Raw genomic sequence first — 23,348 nt, forward strand, 5'->3', positions numbered from 1 at the left:
GAACTGCCATGTAAGTTAAAAAGGATTCTTCACATCTGCCGATAAGTGATGAAGGATTCATCACAAAGGTCTGAATTGGACCTAGAACCCTCAACTCACAATTCATCCTGTTCCCTGCCTCCCAACTGACATGCTTAATTCATATCCCACCCCTTTAAAGTGTAAGGTGTTCTCAGCCATGTCACTTGAAATACAGAAGAGTAAGTTTGTGATAAAGAAAGAATTTGATTTAATATAATTACACATTAAGATATCCTCACCTGGTTGCTTCATCTAGGAGAAGAATTTTGGGATTCTGAAGGAAAAACATTAAAAAGATAAGAAAGATATAATTTTATTAGAAAAAAATAACTCTCAGAAATAAAAAGAAATAAAGTATTGATACATGATACAACATGGATGACTCCTGAAAACACCGTAATGAAAGGAGCTGGACATAAAAGTCTATGAGTCCATTTACAGGAAATGTCCAGAACAGGTACATCTGTAAGGGCAGATGTGTGGTCACCTGGGGTTGGGGTAAATGGGGAAATAAGGTGGGTGGGTGTGTGTCAATGTTATTTTGGCGATGAAGAAAAGGTTCTAAAATTTATTACAGTGATGGATGCACAACTCTGAATATACGGGCACTGAACTATATGCTGTGCATGGGTGAACAATCTAGCGTGTGAATTCTACCACAATAAAGCGTCTACAAAGGATGAAAGACAGTTCATATGTGCTTGAGATGAGCTTGTAAATGGAAGAGTTAGAGATGACTTTAAACCATTGTCACCGTGATCAATGAACCGGATGTTTATAGTGTAGCTTTATTCTGCAGGCGAAACAACTAAAAGTATTAGATGGGGCTCTAAAGTGAGTCAGATAGTCTAACTCTCGGGGTCCTCTTGGAGTTTAGTTGGGAGCAGTACACACAAAACTGAAAAGAAAGAAGAGTCAGCCAGTGTATGTAACAGATAAATTCTAGCCTTGCCGAGGAATCTATCCACAAGAAATGAAAACATAACCACACAAAAACTTGTACACCATTCAGAGCAGTGCTATTTCTCACAGCCCTAAACCAGAAATAACTCAAGTGTTCATTAACCTATGAGTCATAGACAAATTGTGGTCTGTCCTACGAAGGACTGGAAAGGAGCAAAGTACTGATACGGCTACAACACGGAGGAATCTTAGAAGCTATACTAGGAAAGGAGGCTAGAAGCAGAAGACCACTGTCTGATTTCATTTACCTGAAATGTCCAGAAAGGCAAATCTAGACAAAGTGAAAGTAGATTATTGGCAGGTGGGGCTGGGAATGCAGAAAGGTTGCTCAGGTGTATCAAGGTGATAGAAATGTGCTAAAACTGGATTATGATGGTTGCACAACTCTGTAAATTTACTAAAAGTCACTGAAAAGTACATTTAAAACTACTCAGTTTTATGATATGCAAATCATGCTTCAGTAAAGCTGTTGTTTTTTTTTTAAATCACCTTTAAATCTGAGGAGAGTACTTATTTAACAAAGGAGAAGGCCATCATTTCCTAAAATATGCCAGTGCCTGTGAGTTTCAGCTTCTCCGTTTCCTCTCAGGAGTCTCGTGTAAGCATTTCAAGTCTGTACCATTCAGTTTGTTGTGCTCATTCTCAGTCGTGTCCTTTGTGATTCCACGGACTGTAGCCCTCCAGGCTCCTCTGTCCATGCGATTCTCCAGACAAGAATACTGGAGTGGGTTAACATTTCCTCTTCCAGGGCATCTTTCTGACCCAGGGATTGAACCTGCATCTCTTGCATCTTCTGCACTGGCAGGTGGATTCTTTACCACTGAGCCACCAGGGAAGCCCAAGATTCAGTTGAGCAGGTTATTAAATACTATACAAGTAAGTATACTTATACTGTTTCGGTATTTTGATGTAATTAGTTTCTCCAGTTAGAGACTGTATGCTTCTTTAATTTTATTATTTTTTTTATTGAAGTATAGTTGATTCACAATGTACCAACCTCTGCTGTACAGCAAAGTGACTCAGTTATAAACATATAGACATTCATTTTTCTTTAATACTCAGTATGCTACTTGATGGAAGATCTATGTGTTAAACTTTTCTCCCTCTGATAATTCCAGCACTGTACTGAGCTCCTAGTACACAAGAAATACTTGTTAAATTTGAACACAGTCAGTGGAATTCCCAACTCATCTTTCACCAGAGCTGTCCACAATATACCTACCCACCTCCTCCAAAAAGAAAGGAGAAAAATTGTACATTACTAATTACAAGGTCCCCAGTTAAGAACAATGCCAAAACCCCTCAACCAAGTGGCTTCAGGCTTACCTTAAGCAGAGCACGGGCAATTGCAATTCGCTGTTTCTGTCCACCTGACAATGACAATATATATATATTTTAAACTGAAGGTCTTAACAAAAATTCTTGGTAATAGGCTTTACTGATACACTATGTGACAATCTGAAGGTATCAAGTTGAGATAGATGAGAGAAGAGAAACATGTTTGAAATATATTACCTCCTCATCACTCTAGAGATTAAAATAAGAATTATTATCATGGCTAACGCTGAGGGATTTCTATGTACCAGGCATTTCCTAAATGCATTACACATATTATTTCATTTCATCTCAAAAACAAGCCTGTGAAGTAGATTCTATAATGATCCCTTTTCACAGATGAAAGACTGTGCCATGAACACCCTGCAGGAGGACTCACAGCTGGTCAGTGCACTGCCGAGGTCTGCACTGTGCATTCAGTTCAGTTCAGTCACTCAGTCGTGTCTGACTCTGCGACCCCATGAACCACAGCACGCCAGGCCTCCCTGTCCATCACCAACTCCCGGAATTTACCTGAACTCATGTCCATTGAGTCGGTGATGCCATCCAACCATCTCATCCTCTGTCATCCCCTTCTCCTCCTGCCCTCAATCTTTCCCAGCATCAGGGTCTTTTCAACTGAGTCAGCTCTTTGCATCAGGTGGCCAAAGTATTGCAGTTTCAGCTTCTTCAACATCAGTCCTTCCAATGAACACCCAGGACTAATCTCCTTTAGGGTGGACTGGTTGGATCTCCTTGCAGTCCATGGGACTCTCAAGAGTCCTCTAAACACCACAGTTCAAAAGCATCAATTCTTTGGCATTCAGCTTTCTTTATAGTCCAACTCTCACATCCATACATGACTACTGGAAAAACCATAGCCTTGACTAGGCAGACCTTTGTTGACAAAGTAATGTCTCTGCTTTTTAATATGTGGTCTAGGCTGGTTATAACTTTCCTTCCAAGGAGTAAGCATCTTTTAATTTCATGGCTGCAATCACCACCTGCAGTGATTTTGGAGCCCCCAAAAATAAAGTCAGCCACTCTTTCCAATGTTTCCCCATCTATTTGCCATGAAGTGATGGGACCGGATGCCATGATATTAGTTTTCTAAATGCTGAACTTTAAGCCAACTTTTTCACTCTCCACTTTCACTTTCATTAAGAGGCTTTTTAGTTCCTCTTCACTTTCTGCCATAAGGGTGGTGTCATCTGCATATCTGAGGTTATTGATATTTCTCCCAGCAATCTTGATTCCAGCTTGTGCTTCCTCCAGCCCAGTATTTCTCATGATGTACTCTGCATAGAAGTTAAATAAGCAGGGTGACAACAGACAGCCTTGACGAACTCCTTTTCCTATTTGGAACCAGTCTGTTGTTCCATGTCCAGTTCTAACTGCTGCTCCCTGACCTACATACAGGTTTCTTAAGAGGCAGGTCAGGTGGTCGGTATTCTCATCTCTTTCAGAATTTTCCACAGTTTATTGTGATCCACACAGTCAAAGGCTTTGACATAGTCATTAAAGCAGAAGTAGATGTTTTTCTGGAACTCTCTTGCCTTTTTGATGATCCAGTGGATGTTGGCAATTTGATTTCTGGTTCCTCTGCCTTTTCTAAAATCAGCTTGAACATCTGGAAGTTCACAGTTCACGTATTGCTGAACTGTGCATGGGTTGTGCTTATCACCACACACGTTTGCTCTCCCCTCCCCCCAACAGAGTGCCTCTTGTAGTAGGAAAGGAAAAGGAAACTCAGGAGAGTTGGGGTTCAGAGCAGTGCGTGAATTGGATGAGAGCAAAGGCAGCTGGAATGGTAATGCCCTTGTTTGCCTGAAGCATGACTCTGTGCTTCCACTCTCACTGGCTCTCTCTCCCAGCCCAGGGAGCAGCTTGCATGTGTGGGAGCTGTGCATGTGTGAGACCGGGGGCGGCAGAGAGAGCAGCCACTCCAGCCCCAACCCCCTGCCTTGTCTGTCAGCTCCAACTTTACCAAACAAAGTGGGTGGGGTGAGCAGGGGAAATGCAGAAGGACAGAAAGTGGTGACTCCCCTCCTCAATTCTGTTCCACTGGCCCTCTCCTCTTCTCCAGGGCCACTAGCCTAACTTAAAGCTGATGGAGTCTCACAGCAGGACACTACTCATTCCTTCTACCTTAGTTCATCATGTGAGAAAACTCAGTTCCATTCTTGGTAATGAATTTTATTGGCTGAATATACTTCTTATTTCATCTAAAAGAAGTTAATCATTCAAACTGAAACGAATGGTACTGCTGAAAGCTGTCCTCAACCAGGCAATCCCATCCTCACAATGAGGGAGGGAGGAAAAACCCTTTCTATCTGAACTTCTCTGGTTGGTGGGGGTCCGAATGCTCAGTGTGGGTGGGCAGAGCGGCCAGTAAGGGCTTTAGTCAGCTTTGAAAATCCCAGGTGCCAATAAGCACACAGGGCGTCTGTGGCTAGAAGCACACCCCTTCCTCCACAGTGGACTGAAACCTTCGGTTACTTCACTGGGAGACAGAGCCTGGGAATCCTGGTGAAGGGAAGGACACACAGACTCTGCCCCCAGAGAGCAGGTGATGCACCGGTGGGCAGAGCACAGGCACTCCCAGTTCTGCACCTCCATCTTGTAAGTTCCCAGCATCCTGCCCAAGGACACGCTGTCCCAGAGACGCAGAAACAGTTCTATGGCCATAACTTACCCCATCCATCAAAAGCAGGTTTTCATCTACTGCCTATAGTTTTAACAAATCATACACAACAGTCTTAGAACATTTTTGTGTTAAACTATCTATAGCCTAAGTTCAAGCAAAAAGTTTAGTGCTGGAAGGGATTCCTGCTCCAGCCCTCACTCTGACATGGAGGCCTCTGGCCCTGCTCGTGCAGATCCAGTTACAAAGATCATCGTGAAAGGAAGCACTTCTCAATATTTGTAATAAAAACAAAATAGAACTGTGTTTAACCAAAATTTTGCTTCTCTATTTTTTGGGAGGGGACTCCAAAATCACTGCAGATGGTGACTGCAGCCATGAAATTAAAAGACGCTTGCTCCTTGGAAGAAAAGCTATGACCAACCCAGAGAGCATATTAAAAAGCAGAGACATTACTTTACCAACAAAGGTCCATCTAGTCAAGACTATGGTGTTTCCAGTAGTCATGTATGGATGTGAGAGTTGGACTATAAAGAAAGCTGAGTGCTGAAGAATTGATGCTTTTGAACTGTGGTGTTTAGAAGACTCTTGAGAGTCCCTTGGACTGCAAGGAGATCCAACCAGGCCATCCTAAAGGAGATCAGACCTGGGTGTTCATTGGAAGGACTGATGCTGAAGCTGAAACTCCGATACTTTGGCCACCTGATGCGAAGAGCTGACTCATTGGAAAAGACCCTGATGCTGGGAAAGATTGAGGGCAGGAGGAGAAGGGGATGACAGAGGATGAGATGGTTGGATGGCACCACTGACTCTATGGACATGAGTGTGGGCAGGCTCTGGGAGTTGGTGATGGACAGGGAAGCCTGGCAGGCTGCAGTCCACGGGGCTGCAAAGAGTAGGACATGACTGACTGAACTGAACTGAACTTACTTCTCTATCCATTGGTCCCACTCCTGCACTTGAAAGCAGCAGAACTGTTTCTCTTTCCCTGCCGTAACTCGGCCCCCATAATGCGACCTGACTCGCTGCCTGAGCTGACATCACAGGGAGTCCCACCACTGGAGTCCCAGTGGTGCCACAGGCCTGCGAGCTCCCACTGTCCAGAACAGGATATGATGGACTCTGCCTGGGTCAGGTCTGTACCAGGGCCTCTCTGTGGTTATTACATTTTAAAAGAGTTGTTTTAAAAAAAAAAAAAAAAAGATGACTATGTGACAGAGACCACATGTAGCCTACAAACCTAAATCATCTACTCTCTGGCCTTTTATAGAAAAGCTTGTCAGCCCTGGGTCTACACACAATCTCCTCCAGCTGCACGTCTACTCTGACTCAGTCTCTGCCTCCCAGGACAAGTCATCCTGCCATCCAGTATCTGTCTTACTTTCAAGGATCTTGAATTGTAAAACATCTATTCTCAGATGAGAAAAAGCAGCTGTGGCTGAATACTGCCCAGTGGGACATCCAGTGTGAGCCTGGAAACACCTCTGGGGTGGAAAGTGAAGGGAATTGGGGAATTGTCACATACAAAAGAGATCTAAGAAAACAAAAATGTTCATTTAATAAACTCTAAGGACAAAAGCCTTTAAAAAATTAAAAAATAACACTGTGATAGGAAATGTTTGGAGAGTTTTTTGGAGCAGAGACGTTTTGCAATGAAGAGTAACAAAAACGCACCTGAGAGGAGAACGCCCTTTTCTCCGACCACAGTGCTGAATCCTTGAGGGAAATTTTGGATGAAAGCAGCTGCATTGGCTACAGCGGCTGCCTGCTCTATCTGCTCAGCGGTCACTGAGGCGGGGTTGTCTGCACCATAAGCAATGTTCTCCGCAATTGAGCAAGAAAACAAAATTGGCTCCTACACATTGGAAAGAAAACATACTTATTGAAAATTTCAAAAGGCCAGTAATACAGTGGAGCTTAGTACAATATTTACATCTAAGAACTTTTCCCAGAGAAAATATACTGGGTATTTTTGGGAGGTTCTATTTTCTCATTCTCCATCAATTTACCCCACAGTGTCCAAAAAATTCACGTTAGCATGAGCAGGACTGACTTTACCATCTGAAGATCACCACTGCAGGATCCTGCCCTCACCCTGCATGTAGCAGATGCTCTGTAAATGCAAGTCCCCTTTCCCAAGGAAGACCTCGACCCCGTCTGCGTTCTCCAGCTGCCTGCCCTCCAAGGACAAAGGGAGAATCCATCTCTTTCTGTCACTTCTTGAAACACAAAGCAGATGGGAAAGTGGCATTTGCAGAGAATTGTTCTGTGGAATTGTCCTAAGAAGCTAACAAACTCCCAGCTTCTTCCTCTATCCTTAATGAGGATGGCACCGCTGTTACCCTAGCACTCCCGAGCCAAGCCCATCACTGTCCCCAACCCGTCCCCAGAGGAGTGGGCTGAGGGGAGGTTCACTGGAGGGAGAAGCCCAGGAGTGGGGGAAGGCTTGGGTTTGTCTGTTGTGCACAAAACTTGGTAATAGAAATATAAATAGCTTGTCAAAATCCCCCTGCACTAAGTGGTCTTATGAAAAACAGCTTCATCAAAGAGACCATATTAATGTTCTTGAAATCCTCTACCTCTTTGCAAGGGGACCTGGCTCTTAGCATAGTTTTTGCTTGCTTATCTCTGAAACCCTTCAGGCAAAACAGTAGACCAGCTACTAATGAAAATGAGAACTGAGAAAGAGTCAAAAGAAGCTAAAAAGCTGTATCTTTTTCTCCCCAATCTTCTAGACTACCTGCATTACAAGTAATGACAGTCTCTACCTTTGGAAAAAGATAATGCTTCAGGTGGTTAAAATGTTTAAGGTCTTCAGGAAACAGCACTAAAAACATAAACAACCTGCCCAAAGAGGTTAGTTTACTACCTCTGAAAAACATCCATTCCTTTTCTTTTGAAAGGTTCCAGACCAAGAGAAAAGGAAATGACAAAAGCAATTTTAAAAGAAAGTGTAATAAAAATGGACCCTTCTCCTCTTACCTGACTCACTGTCCCAATCTTGGATCTCAACCAGACTGGGTTTAGCTGACGGATGTCATGGCCATCAAGGCTGATTGTTCCTTGCAGGGAAGAAGGGAAAGAGGTCAGTGGGTGCCATGGGGCCAGTGACTGATACACACACAGATAGGATCTGGCAGCAAAACTCCAGACTCAGTTTTTTAAAGATTAGATACTCAAAATCTCCAAACAGAATCTAAAACCAGTGGGTTTCAGTGACTTTCAGAGCTGGAAGGGATTTTTCCGGATCATCTGTACCTACTCTCTCCCTTCGATGGGTGGATGACCAGCCCACCTAGCTCATCCGCCAGCTTGCCTTCCCTCCTGTGTCAGTGCAGATGTAGAAGAGTCTGCTATCTGACTGACACGATGGCAGTGTTTCACCATCAGATTAATTCGTTGACCCAAGCTGACAGAATTTCCTTTACACCCTGAGGGAACGAAATCATGCCTCTTGATTACGATGAGTGACCAACACAAGAAATCCGATTCTTTCTCAGTTAGGTATATGGAATTATACAAGCCAAAAATAAATTTTCACACACCTACAAAAAACCCAAGGTATTGACTTAGAAAGCCTAAGCGCTCTGTACAGGCTCCACAAGGCAGGAATATAAGTGCAGATCCTTTTCTCCCTGATCTGTCCACTGTGATGAAGAAACCAGAGACTCAATGTTTTGCATCCCTCTCGCTAGGATTTTCCTAAGCTCAGAATTTTATAGCAAGTAGAAGGTAAGTCCAGGCAGTGATTCCAGAGGCAGACAGTGTAGTGATATCCACTAACACACTTGGTGGTTTTGCACATCAGATCATTATCTGGCACACAACCAGCTCTCACGGTGTTCTAACCAAAAAGACTATAAGACCTGCTCTTTAAATTCATGATTTTAGGGAATTCCCTGGTGGTCTAGCAGTTAGGACTGCAATCTCTCACTGCTGAGGGCCCAGGTTCAATCCCTTGTCGGGGAACTAAAATCCCACAGATCACATGACCAAAAATAAATAAACCGATTTTTTATTTTACCAATGGTTTTTTTCTGTGGACAAACAACGTTTCCTTAATCCAAAAATAAACCAACACACACAGAATATCTTCTCTAAACTCTGATATAAAGAAGGATATCAACTACGTGTGGTGAGGGATGTTACCTTGGCACACTAACATCACACTAATGATTGTGTGATCATGTCACAATATATACATCATTTCACAATATTTACACATAGTGAATCATTATGCTGTACACCTGAAACTAATGTCAATGTTAGTTAATGTTAAATGTCAATTATATCTGTTTTTTAAAAGATATAAGTAAGTAACAGAATGTGTTCTTTGCTCTAAAAGATGCTATAATGCAGTTAAAAATAAACACCAAAGTGAGAAAATATCTACTACTTGAAGAGAGCATCAGTGGAGCAGCACAGGAGTGACTCACTGACAGCCACGTGCCCTGTCTGCATGCCGGCCCCGGGTGGGAGGGATGGTGGGCTTCAAAGAGACCCGGGCGCCTGCACAAGCTTGGACGGCGCAGGCAGCACGTTCTCCACATGCTGCCGTCAGAGTCCCACAGAGGCACCTTTCTGATCCCCACTCCAGGAGCAGAAGACACAGCACAGGAGACAAGGACGTGGACACAAAGGACAACATGCCCGACAGGCCTTCTGGGTGAGCTCACAGCCCAAAAAGTGACACCGCTGTCTAAGGGACTTCCTCCCTGGGAACAGACCCTCTGGCACTCAGAACTCACACAATGCATGGCCTCTGCACACTCAGACCCTCTCCCAGGGCTCAGGAGTAGAAGGGCTCGAGAGAGGCCCCTGTCCCACAACACGCTGAACCACTCACCAGAAGCAGGGTCGTACAGTCTCAGCAGGAGGGAAATCACTGTGGATTTGCCAGCACCACTTGGGCCAACCAGTGCTGTGACAGATCCTGATGGGATAGAAAGGCTGAAATCCTGGAATATGGGCACCTCTGGACGAGCTGGATAGGCGAAATGCACATTCTTGAACTCCAAAGCACCCTGGAAGCTTTTCTCATTCAAAACAGCTCCCTCTGAAAGGTAAGACGGGACACAAATCACTCAGCGCCAAGCACATGTGCACAGCTGAGCCCAGGGCCCCACCGACCTGACCACGGCCTCGGCCCGGCACAGCGAGCTCTGGAGTCTGGGCACTTCGCAGGCCAGTCAGGAGGAAGCTGAGTCCCGTGCTCCCGAGCCTGCTCTGTACCAGCAACACAGCACACTGGCCACTGTGCTGGAGCCTCACAGCCCTCAGAGGCCCAAGTCCACATCCCAGGCCTACTGATACAAGCAGCAGCTGACGAAGCTTCCGGCCAAGAGCTGCCAGCTGAATCCAATGGCCTTCTCCCTGTGGGCTGCCTCTGCAGGCCCCTCATCCAGGGTTTATCTCACCTTCTCTAAAGACTTGTTTTAAGAGGATGATGAACAGGAAGGCGCTGCACAACAGCCCCAGAGCTCGAGGGGGTCAGAGGTCAGTTCTATCCGGGGGTGACCCTGCTCTTGACTGGGAGAAGTGGCTCCATCTCTCCCAGTTGGCCTCATTCCTACCGGTCTATCACAGTGGAGGACGCTGGCATTCACTACTGCCCTGGGGCCAATGAGTAGCCGACAGTGATCGCTGCTTCTTCCACTGAGCCTGACTGCTCGGCCCAGGCCACAGCTGCCCCAAGCACGGGCTTCCAGTGAAGCAGCTCATGAAGGAGATGGTTCGAAGCCAATTAGCATCAGCGTCCTCCACCCAATCCCCAAAGCCAAGCAACTCAGAGGCTTTTCTATGCATGAACCCTCTTCCTTTTCTCCCTGCCCCCAAATGTCAAAATCACTAAGGAAGACAATTCTGGTGGCCTGGCCAGGCCCCTCCTGTCTGCACTCCTGAGCGGCACACACTTCCTCCTGCTGTGTGTGGTAACACGTCACCTGCAGGGAGGGAAACGGTGGGGGCACATTGTGCGGTCAGGTCCCCACCTCCAGGGACACCCTGGGGCCCCCAGCAGCACCCAATAGCAATCTGTCCTCACTGCCCACCCTCCGATGGCCCCATCCGTCCCTGTCATGGTAAAGATGGTGTCTAGTTCATGCTCATCCTTCCCAGGTAGGGCAGGAAGCTGGTCTCACTGTCCTAAATCACACATGTTTAATCCCAGCAAAGAAAAGCAAACCCAGTTCAGACCCACCATTGAAAGGAAGCTCAGGTTCTCTCTCGAGGAGCTCCCAGAGGCGGCTTCCGGCACCCAGTCCCTTCATTAGCTCTGAGTAGAAGGAGCTGAGACCTGAGGATGAGAAGCAAAGGCACACATCCATCATCGGCCAATAAATGGCCCTCTGCTACCCCAATTCTCTGGGTACAGTAGCAATAGCCTGCCTTTAACACAAAATCTGTCACTTTCAGGAGAAGGCAGCAGCGACCCCTCCAGTACTCTTCCTGGAAACTCCCATGGACGGAGGAGCCTGGTAGGCTGCAGTCCATGGGTCCGTCAGAATTCCCTCTGTCTCATACCCTTGTTTTCCTTCAGCTTCTCCTCCTCCAATTTCATTATCTCTCATAAGGCTTTGGTCTGATCAGGGGATTTACAAATACATATATAGTCACACTAGTTAACCACTGAATTAAAATCACAATGTTACAGAAAAGACTGCTTCGTCAAAAGCATAGCAATAAAAATAAAATATAATGCTTATCTCATATTAAAAAGGAATACAAGGTACCCCAACATTCATTTAAAAGACACGTCCACAAAATCAACCCATCTTTCAGACTCAACAAATACAACATTTACTAGGCTAGAAACTGAAAAGAAATCTGGCAATTTTAGATACACTAACAACCTCTGCTTAAAAGTCATCTTTGAACTATGATTTAAAACCCCACATTCACTGGTCCATGTCAACTGCCAGAACATATACTTTGTAACACTTTCCCTCCGTAAGGGTGCTGAAGAAATGCAATTCAAATATCCTAGGGTATATTGATATTTGTGTAAGATAGAGTGGACTAAAACCTTCAGGTTAAATTAAGGATGCATCGGGCAGAAACAGAGCCACATAAATATAGTCAATGACCCTTCAATAGTTGAGCAAACGCGATTCAATGGAGAAAGGGTAGACTTTTCAACAAACGGTGCTGCAACAACTAGACTTCCGTGTGCAAAAAACAGATCAGGACACAGGCCTTACATCTTTCACAAATTAACTCAAAATGATCTAAACACAAAATGCAAAACCATAAAGCTCCTCGAAGACAGCATAAGAGAAAAACCTACATGACCTTGGGTTCAGAGATGACTTTTTAAGTATATTAAAAGCACACTCCATCAAAGAATATGTTGTTAAGTTAAAGTTCATTAAAATGGAAAACTTCTAAGAAAGATCAAGTCAAATGTGGCAGAAAGCACAAGACTGGGGGCCAGGAGGAAAGCTGACGATGGCTAAGTGTGAAACGGGCACAGAAAGCTCCCAGAGAGGGCAGGTGGTGGCCAGCAGATCTGTTCGGAGCGGGGAACATGACCACACGGTATGCAACCCTATAGCCCGTCAGACCCAACCCCAGGGATGCAAAGAAAGAAGCAAGACTATCATCGCTCCAGCATCCTGAACTGGTCTTGTCTCGCAAGTCACTCGGCACCAGAAACATCTTGGCTCAGATTTTTCTTCAAGACCAGCCAGCAGAAGTAAAATGTTATTTTAAATAGATCTCTGGAACTCTCAGTCCAGAAAATATCCTTACTTGCCTGCAGATGTCTAAGGAAAAGCCTCTCCTTTAACCAGGAGAAAACTCTGGAACCCTGAAAACAAAAAGTTGAGGTGACCCTGTGGGATACCTGAGCTCCTTTAACCAGACTTGAGGCTGTTGATCTAACCTTTCCATCTTGGTTTTCAAAGAAAGGAAGGAAAACAAAAAGCAGGAAATCATTTGCTCCAGGTTGGCTGGGGCTTTGCAGACTCCACACAGTTCTGCCTCCAAGGAGCTTGCTTCCCTTCACTCAGGGGTGGACAAGGAAAGCAGGGCTCTGAGAGACTCTTTACAAAAGCAAGCAACTGTGTCTCGTGGACTTTATCACTTCTATTTTGGATTGTTCACTAGTTTTGAACATGGTTGGCTTCTCCCCACCAGCAACCTGCCCATCATGAAAGCATCACCATCAGAGGATGAGGTTCCTGCACATACCATCCTTCCTCCCCAGCATCCATGCTACAATGAAAGGGAACAGGTTGCTCTGCATGCTTGCTGGGAACAGATCCACTGAGACCCTGTGCTCTGTGAGCTCGGGGGGGCAGGGGGCCTGCAAAAATCTAACACCTCTCAACCCAGGGAGGATCACACTCGTCTTTATTCTGTCCTTCAAAGTCAGGTTGGAGTAACATTCTAGGAAATGATTTTACAGTTAGTTAATTGATGAGTGGTGGAATAATGGGAAAGTTAAGTTTTCATTTCGGAAACTATAACCTGATTTTTCATTAATTCCCCAAGCCTATTTAAATTATATACCTCCGACGCTTACTCCAACCCAGAAAGCATACATGAGGAAGGAGGAGAGTTCACCCACTGTCATGTGGGCACTGCCCATCAGCAGCCCTCCTTTGTACAGGACAGAAAGCACGATCAGGTTCCCAGAGAGCCCAGTCTGTTAAGGGAAGAAAACACAGAAGTCAGGTGAGAACCAAAGACCCCAAATGCAAAAAGCATTCACACTGTGCAGGATTTCCTTTATGCATTTAACCATCAGGCAAGATTTTCCCAAAATACATTTTAATCTGAATTTTAAAATCCTTTCTTTTTTTTCGGCTATACTGCACAGCATATGGGATTTTAGTTCTCTGACCAGGGATCAAATCTCTGCCTCCTGCAATGGAAGCATGGAATCTTAACTGCTGGAAAGTCAGGTTAAGTCCTTCAAAAATATTTTTGAAATATCATAATATTGAAGGAAATAATCTCATAAACATGGAAACCTAGATACTAAGCTACCCATCAGACTCCTATTTTACTCAATCTAATCAATTTGCAAAGGAAAAAAAATGATATTAAGGATGCCTCCCCTAAGTGGAAGAAACTGACGTATTCTACCATGGTGGGCTGGGCAGGCTGCACTGAGAAGCCAGATAAGATACCGGACTTATCTGCTCTGATGTGCATTATGTACATAGTGTGTAAGTGTGCCTCCTCAGGGCTTCCTGTCTGTTCAGTTACGGCCATCACTGAATCACCTCTACCATCTTTCCACTTTGAAAGTATCGTGACTCTGCCATCATGGTGATTTTCTAGCTCGGTGTCCTATGTGAGTTCCTTGTGATCAATGTGGTCAACTTTCTTATAACCCTTTCTGGAACACACTGAGATTATTTTGGCTAATCCTCAGTGGGTTGAAAACTGCCTACACCAGAATGACCTGGGGCTAAAGGACAGATCGTCAGCCCCATTCTAAGAGTTTTGTGGAGCTGGGGATCTGCGTGTCTAACCAGGTTCCAAGTGAAGCTGATGTGCCCGGTCTGGACCATACTCTGAATCAGGGCCTGATCCACAGTTTTGGTCTCACCACCTTTCCTTTAATTACATTTACTTGTTCTCCCCCTCCTTCACCAAAATATTTTTAAGAATGGTAATTCTTAGTTCTGAGAGAGAAGGGAAGTATTTTCTATGTATGGCAAGAGCCATACATAGAATAAATAAAATCATCCAATACAAATCTCTCCTGATCACGTCTACACTTTTCATTCTTTCCAAAATAATCAACTTACTGCTCCAAAGAAGCCAGCCCGAGCAAATGCCTCTTTCCTTGCTAATTGCATCACATGGTCCACTTTGCTGGTGTATTTCTCTATTTCAGTCATTTCTTTCCCAAAAGCTCGAACAGTTCTTATGTTTCCAATACGTTCCTCAGCTAGCTGGGAGAATAATACAAACATTTCAGGGGAAGCAAAATTAAAATGTGGTTTTCATGTTTAAGATACTATCAACAGAAAACTGCTTGTCATATGCAACTAAGTGAAAAACAGACTACAAAGCAGAGTATGTGAAGAATCCTGCTTTTGGAAACAAATATGTATCCATACATACACACATCATATATATAGGTAGATAGAAAAATAAGTGAGAAGGTTGGCAGATAAATATATTTTTATGCAGTGAGAAAGATAAGATAAAAAAGATAGACTCCAAAATGTTAATAACATCCATTCGGAGCTAGGATTATGCATTTTTTCTCCTTATATTTCTCAAAATTTTATTTTCATAAATATGCATGGTTTTTATAATGAAAATACAATGATTATTTTTAATTTTTAAAAAAGACAAAACTGGACAGCATCACAAGGACAGCACTACAAAGTTCCATTTATTGTTAATAAAGGATAGAGTATCATCCAGAACAACTATTTTCAGAATATGATTAGCCTTTTCATCCTACAAAAAACAGAGACATAAGTTCATATGATGCAGTTAAGTGGGATCAGTGCTGAGGTGTGGGTAGAAATTGAGTCTAGAACGCAGAGTACTTTGGGTTCTAGGATCTGCAGGGCTAACACGAGGAAAAGGACGTACGTTTTGGAAAGGTTAAACACATTCTTTAGGGTCTGCCCACTGATAACCTGGCTCTGAGTTCATCCAAGTGGAGACCACACCAGGGAGGGGCCTTTACCTGAGTGGCTTGTGCCAGGGAGTCCTGAGTGACTTTGGTTAGTTTCCGTAGGTATCGGCCATAAAGCACAGCAATGATGGATACTGGAGGCACCACACTCAAAACAAAAGTGGCCAGTTTAGGGGAGACAAAAAACTGTCAAAAAACCCAAAACATACGTGTTACAAAGAGTAGCAAGATACTCTCACTGCCCACTGTAAACATGTGTATGTTTAAATTAACAGGTAGGCCTAAAGGTGCTGTTTGGTAGAACTTTTCAGACATTCTCGGTCTTCACAAAGCCCCACAAATATTCAGCCGCCATGCGGGAGTAACATGATAGACAGCCTCTGAGGCTGTGAAGGCCCTTTGCCCTGCAATGCTGTACCACCACCGGCGCAACGCTGGGCCAGTGCTATGCAAATCAGACCACACTACTCAACAGAGCAGTGGGGACGGAGGAAGGAGACCCCTTCTGCTCCATGCTGGCCAGACCACACCAGGAGTTCTGTATTCAAGTCTGCATCAGGGCTTCTGAACAACCAGAGCAATGTCTCCCTGAGATGACTCAGATGGCAGCAAGACCAAAAATCCCCACATCACGTGACAAAGTTGAAGGAGGACTTGCAGAGGTGTGACAACCAAGTTAGAGCTGTTTCCACAGCTCACAGGACTGGAATCTCAGGCAAATGGATCTGGACTCAACAAAAGGAGTCTCCTAACAACTGGAGTTGCCCAAAGAGTAAGGAACACAATAGGGTTTTCCTATAGCCAAGCCTGCAATTAGGTGGTTATATTTTAAATGGTATTAGCATCATTATTCATTATAAAATAGTATCATCAGTGGAAGACTCTCTTAAAATGCTGGGGAAAGCTGCAGACTGAAATGTAAAGTGAAGGATGGATCAAGCAATCATTCACTTGTTTACTCATTCAACAACTGAGCACCTAAGGTCTACAGGCAGCAGACACTGTCCTAGGCACCTGGAGGTAACTGACTCACGGGGAGTTCCGTCTAAGGCAAGAGGGAGGTGGGAGTCAGGGAGAAAACAGGGGAGACAGAGAGAGAGAGAGCCTGGAGTGCCCCGTGGTCTTGAGGCTCTGAGGCAGCAATGAGCTCAGTACCTTGACCTCTGGGGATGGGCCACCCTGAACAGACAAGCAGGCACTGGGGTGTCAGTGGCCTGCAGGACACAGGTGGAGCAGTGAGGCAATCGAGTAGGTCTGAACACAACACAGCCCAGGCAAGCTGTCTGCACGACAGGGCAGGAACACCCCTTGCTGTCCCTGAGCCTGGGGATGGTCTCAGGACCCTCCCTCCCTGTGCTCCAGTTCCATGCTTAGAGATAACCTTCTGAAGGATGAGGCAGGTGCTGTCACGGAAAGGAGTGCTGCAGAATCAGGAACACACATCTCAATGGTGGGAGGAAGACCCCACATGTAAACTACTAAACTGACAGTATGGTACAGACATCATTAGGTTCTTGGAAGCAGGCTTACCATAGTTGGGTCCAGGGACCCATGAGAAAGAATGGATATGTCAGTCCCTCCAGAGCTAAAGGCCAGATCCCAGGGCATGCATCCTCACGAGGCCCTGCTATAAGCTGAGCATCTGCTGCTGCTGCTGCTGCTAAGTCGCTTCAGTCGTGTCCGACTCTGTGCGACCCCATAGATGGCAGCCCACCAGGCTCCCCCATCCCTGGGATTCTCCAGACAAGAACACTGGAGTGGGTTGCCATTTCCTTCTCCAATGCATGAAAGTGAAAAGTGAAAGTGAAGTCGCTCAGTTGTGTCCGACTCCTAGCAACCCCATGGACTGCAGCCTACCAGGCTCCTCCATCCATGAGATTTGCCAGCCAAGAGTACTCGAGTGGGCTGCCGTTGCCTTCTCCAGCTGAGCATCTGTGTCCCCCCAGAACTCACAGGCCTTACACCCCCACGGGGCTGGATGTGGATGGAGCCTCTAAGGAAGGAATTAAGGTAAAATGCGGTTATACGGGTGAGGGCCCTGATCCTGTCTTTTTAAGAGAGTAGCCGGCTCTCTCCACACAAGCACAGGCGAAAGGCCACGTGAACAGAGCTCGCAGTGAGAGGGTGGCTGCACGCAAGCCAAGGGAAGCGGCCTCAGAACGAACCTCCTTTCTCAGCACCTCGACCTTGGACTCCCAGAGTCCAGAGCTGCGGGAAATACACTTCTGCCGTTTGAGTCCCCACTCGTGGTACTGTTATGCAGCTCAAGGTACTGAGACAGGCCCCCTCTGACGCCCTGTCCTTCAACTGCTACTCTTCCTGAGCCCCAGACTATTAATATCTGGAAACGGTGCTTTATTTAGTACAGGAGGGCCTTCTCCCAGAGCTTTGCTTCTCTCTTGGCTGAGTGTACACAAGATTTCAAAGCTGTCTTCCATTCTGTATGGTAGACCTTACAGGCTCACTCTGGCAACACAGCCTTCTGCTCCAGACTGAATGCTCTCTGGGACACTGGTCAGAAACTTCAGCTTTTCCACCTATGAGGAAAAATCAGCCACAGTCTTCATTCTAGGGTCTAGAACTGCACCAAGATGACAGCATTGATGGCTACTGGTCACCTGAGAGGTGGTCAGTGTGCTAGGGAACTACACTTTAAATTTTAACTTTAACTAAAACTAAATTTTAAAACCTGATATTCCATTTCTATTCAGTTACCAATAAAGTTTTAAGTATGTCTGGAGATTTTGGTGTGTGCTTTTCAACCACAAATTTTACAAAATCTAAATACTGATTATTTCCAGTGAAAGCTTCCAGACTTAGATGTTCTGTAAGTATAAAATATACAGTATATTTTAGAATCCTAATATGAAAAGTGTCTCTGCTTTTCAATATAGAGATATTTTTCATATTAGGATTCAACAAAGGTCCATCTAGTCAAGGCTATGGTTTTTCCAGTGGTCATGTATGGATGTGAAAGTTGGACTGTGAAGAAAGCTGAGCACCGAAGAGTTGATGCTTTTGAACTGTGGTGTTGGAGAAGACTCTTGAGTGTCCCTTGGACTGCAAGGAGATCCAACCAGTCCATTCTGAAGGAGATCAACCCTGGGATTTCTTTGGAAGGAATGATGCTAAAGCTGAAACTCCAGTACTTTGGCCACCTCATGCAAAGAGTTGACTCATTGGAAAAGACTCTGACGCTGGGAGGGATTGGGGGCAGGAGGAGAAGGGGACGACAGAGGATGAGATGGCTGGATGGCATCACTGACTCGATGGACGTGAGTCTGAGTGAACTCCGGGAGTTGGTGATGGACAGGGAGGCCTGGCGTGCTGTGACTCATGGGGTTGCAAAGAGTCAGACATGACTGAGAGACTGAACTGAACTGAATATGAAAAATATTTGATTAATAATTTTTATATTAAATACATGTTGAATTGATAATACTTTGTTTATATTGAGTTAAGTAAAATTATTATCAAAATTAATCTCATTTCACCTTTCTTTCTGTTTTATTAAAAAACTGTTTTGGCTACTCCACACAGCTTGCAGGATTGAACCTAGGCCCTCAGCAGTGAAAGGGTGAAGTCTTAACCACTAGACTGCTATTGAATTTCCTCTTTTTCCTTTTGGAAATGTGGCTAGTGGAGAAAGATCAACAACTTCAGATATGCAGATGATACCACTTTAATGGCAGAAAGCGAGGAATTAAAAGACCCTCTTGATGAGGGTGAAAGAAGAGAGTGAAAAAGCAGGCTTAAAACTCTATATTAAAAAAAACCTAAGATCATGACATCCAGTCCCATCATTTCATGGCCAATAAAAGGGGGAAAGGTGGAAGCAGTGCCATATTTCCTCTTCTTAGGCTCTAAAATCACTGAGGATGGTGACTGCAGCCATGAAATTAGAAGACAATTGCTTCTTGGGAGGAAAGTTATGACAAACCTAGACAGTATATTAAAAAGCATAGATATCACTTTATATATAAAGGTCCATATAGTCAAGGGTATGTATGGTCTTCCCAGTAGTCATATATGGATGTGAAAGTTGGACCGTAAAGAAGGTAGAACACTGAAGAACTGATGCTTTCGAACTGTGGTGCTGGAGAAGACTCTTGAGAGTCCTGTGGACTGCAAGGAGATCCAACCAGTCAATCCTAAAGGAAATCAACTCTGAGTATTCATTGGAAGGACTGATGCTGAAGCTGATGCTGCAATACTTTGGCCACCTGATGTGAATACTGTGGCCAACTCACTGGAAAAGACCCTGGTGCTGGGAAAGATTGAAGGCAGGAGGGAAGGAGGGTGACAGAGGATGAGATGGTTGGATGGCATCACTGATTCAATGGATATGAACTTGGGCAAACTCCGGGAGATGGTGAGGGACAGGGAGGCCTGGTGTACTGCAGTCCATGTACAAAGAGTCAGACACTGCTTGGCGACTAAACAACAATAACTAGAAAATTTAAGTTGCACACGTGGCCCCACTACGTTTGTCCTGGCCACAGGAGAAGGTGTGTCTTCAGACACCTGGTATGAATGGAGGCAAGCAGATGTGAGGGGCTCCAGTCCACAGCTAAGGAGAAACAGATGTGATGGGTGGAGAGGGTAAATGATTGCAGAGCTGCCTGTCTGTGCAGAGGGAGCCCATCCTGCTCCTGACAGGAGGAGGACAGGGACAACCCTCAGGTCCTGTAGAGATGACTGACAGTAGTAGTTTCCTGCCTTTGAGGACAGATGGCTGGACAGACTGACAGACTAGTGCTCCTCCTCGGTCCAGCACTCGGCACCCAGGGCTCTTCCTACCTGGGCTCATTCCCACCCTCACACGTTCTTAGAACCCAGGCAACAGGGCTTTTGTAAAAGCCACAGTCTGTTCTCCAGATAAGAAGTGAAGGTTCAGGTGCCAACAAGTCAATGGCCCCGGGTCCCCAAGGCCTCGGCACAGTACTAAGCACAGCTCACCGGAGTGCGGCTCACCCTGCCAGGGTGCTCGGACGGGACACAGCAGCTGAGGGACGTACCATCATGCCGATGCCAACAGAGGCCTGCGCTCCAGCCCTGAGGCCATCTGAGAGGTTCTCCGTCACTGAGCGCCCCAGGACGGCTGCGTCTGCGGACAGACGGTTGATCAGTTCTCCTGTGCGTGTCTTGTCAAAGAAAGCCACCTCCTGCTTCAGCACTGAGGAGAAGAGAGAAGCCCTCAACCTATTCACGATGCGCTGACCTGCAAGGCAAAAGAAGCTGCATCAGTGGGGGCTCAGCTGCATACCTGCAGCTGCCCAAGTACTGGCCTGGTGGGAGACCAGACACAGCCACGCGCATGCGCTGCTGGCCAGCGCAGAGCTCCCCGTAGTGACCACGGGCCATGCGGCCAATGACAGAGCACAGTGATCAACAGTGGAGTCTACACTTTTATCACACTAACTTCTCACAGCCTAATGCTGCTTCTCTTTCACAATCCTTTCCTGGATTGAACTTTCAAATGTCAAGATCTGGTTAATTATCTACAGTTTATCAGCTAAACGGCCAGCCATCGACGTGGAGTCGGGTGTCCCAGGCTCTGTCACCATGGTGGTGTCACTGCCTATCAACTAACAGGCCTCACAGCAACACTGAGCAGCATCACCCAACACCAAGGGCAGGGGCTGCCCCCGAGGGCAGCTCAGCGGGGATGGAGAGAAGGAAGGGACAGAAAGGGTATCCAGGGAACACACAGCGCTACTGAGCAGCATCACCCGTCGCCACGTGCAGGGGCTGCCCCGCGCGGGCAGCTCAGCGGCTGCGCACCACCACCCAAACTCCTGGAGGCACACAGGCAACTGAGCTCTAATGCTGGGAGAGGAGGGGTGAGCACAGAGTCCCTTGTCTACCACGATCCCCAACCTGGGGGGCGGGGCCAGAGCACAGGGATCCCACGAGACCCGCCCCACCCAGGCCGCCCAGGAGCAGGGTCCTGGCACCTGACGTCTGCATGAGGTAGACACGGACGGCATTGGCTGCGGCACCACACAGGAACACGCCTCCGAGCGCCAGGCAGAGGCGAGTCAGGCTGGAGCTGCAGTCTGCAGAGGGGTTTGTGTAGATGACGTCAATGATCTTCCCCAGGAAGAAGGGGGCGGACATGGTGATGACACTGGACACCGCCAGAAACCCAACTGCAGCTGGAAAACACAAGCAACTCTCCGGTTCATCGGTGCTTTGCCCAAGGAATAGGGCGCTGAGTTCATCAGCTTCTTTCCCGAATAAACTTTTCAGAGCGTGTGATGCTCAGAGGCTGGGAGTCTCCTCCCTTTAGCTCCTGGACCCCTGACTAAAGAGGAGAGCCAGATCTGGTTCTGGGGCCATATCAGGCAGGGTGTCTGTAGAGGGCACTAATCCTACCCAAGTATCCAGACCAGACGACCTGGCTTCACCCTGGTCTGTTCCTCTCTTCTTCCCCAGCAGTAACTGAGAGCTAACCACAAAAATCCACTCTGGTCTCCCTCCTGCCTCTTGATCTAGGGGTTCCACTCAGATGACATTTTTCCTACATTCATGCTATACGTAGTTATTCCTTGGCATCTAACTGTATCTTAGCTTGAAGATCAAACTATGCAGGTAAAGCTCTTGATTATGTCTAATATTTCACAAGACTGTAGGCTATGGAAAGCAGGTATGGGCATCTACTACATATGTGATACCTTCCTTCTTAATATGACTGCTTTGGGAAATAAAGTACCAGAGTATCACCACGATTATAAAAATAGGCAAGAACACAACTGTTCACACTCCTTAAAAAAAGACAAAAGCACAGAATCCTTTCAGAAAAGAAAATACTGAGAAAATCCAATTAGGAACAGCATGTGTCACAGATAACTACATTCATAATAAGGAATGCAAATTTAACCACAAAGATGTATCATTTTTCATCTACTGGATGGCAAAGCTCAGAGTCTGACAACACCCTGTTAGTGAAGCTGCAAGGAAGCGGCATTTACACTGTTAGTAGCTATGCAAACTGGTACAGTTGCAGTGGAAGGTGATGACATCCTACTGGTCAAAATGTAACTGCACACTCCCTTTTGTCCACCAATTCTATCTCTAATGTGTAGATACACTCCCATATGTGTATGCAAAAAAAAGGTACACTCAAGGGTGTTCATTAGGGCATTGCTTATACCAACAAAAGATTCAAAATACTCCAAACATTCCTCAGTGAAGAAAAGTTAAGTCAATCATGGAACATGTATTTTATACATATTATGCAGCCATTAAAAACAATGAGGTGACTCTATGGAAAGCAACATGAGGCAATCCACTAAGACACACTGTTATCAAGAAAAGCCAAGGACACAAATGTTTGTGGGGCTTTTTTGCTAGTTAGTTCTTAAGTTCAGGTAGGCACAAAACAACCCTAGAAATTCTTATGTCTGCAATGTACACCTGGTACCTCTCCACTGGCATCCAGTTTAAGAAAGTAAATAGAAGCTTTCAAGGAGGATCATGGTTTCAGACCTGCATTGTGACCAAAGACTCTGCCCACCTACTCCTACTTCCTTTGGCCTTATCTCTCACATGTGTTCACCTCAGTAGATCTCTTATACATCTAATTCTGTTCTGACATCTGCTTGTTGGAGGCCCTAAACTGACACACCCAATGACCTTTCAAAAATAAACACACACATCCACATGTTTACGTTTACAGCTGAGCCATGGTCAAAGAACTTCCCAGGCAGCGCTAGTGGTAAAGAATCCGCCTGCCAATGCAGGAGACATAAGAGACGCAGGTTTCGATCCCTGGATCAGACAAATCCCCTGGTG

General features: G+C 45.6%; 1 protein-coding gene across 3 annotated transcripts in view; it reads right to left on the reverse strand.

Moving 5' to 3' along the window:
• Positions 1-23,348, reverse strand: part of ABCB10 (ATP binding cassette subfamily B member 10) — a 34,371-nt gene that overhangs the window by 2,350 nt on the left and 8,673 nt on the right. For 2 of the 3 annotated variants that reach the window (XM_070782129.1, XM_019953994.2), the window contains exons 2-12: positions 21,509-21,709; positions 20,570-20,772; positions 15,603-15,737; positions 14,704-14,850; positions 13,454-13,589; positions 11,142-11,237; positions 9,789-9,998; positions 7,925-8,004; positions 6,617-6,797; positions 2,311-2,354; positions 261-295 (exon numbers count right to left, since the gene is read on the reverse strand). In XM_070782129.1, the coding sequence (XP_070638230.1) occupies positions 261-295; positions 2,311-2,354; positions 6,617-6,797; positions 7,925-8,004; positions 9,789-9,998; positions 11,142-11,237; positions 13,454-13,589; positions 14,704-14,850; positions 15,603-15,737; positions 20,570-20,772; positions 21,509-21,709 (1,468 nt within the window). The other variant, XM_070782130.1, reaches the window with a different exon arrangement.

This window comes from Bos indicus, chromosome 28 (genome assembly GCF_029378745.1).
Source record: "Bos indicus isolate NIAB-ARS_2022 breed Sahiwal x Tharparkar chromosome 28, NIAB-ARS_B.indTharparkar_mat_pri_1.0, whole genome shotgun sequence".
Lineage (NCBI taxonomy): Eukaryota > Metazoa > Chordata > Mammalia > Artiodactyla > Bovidae > Bos > Bos indicus.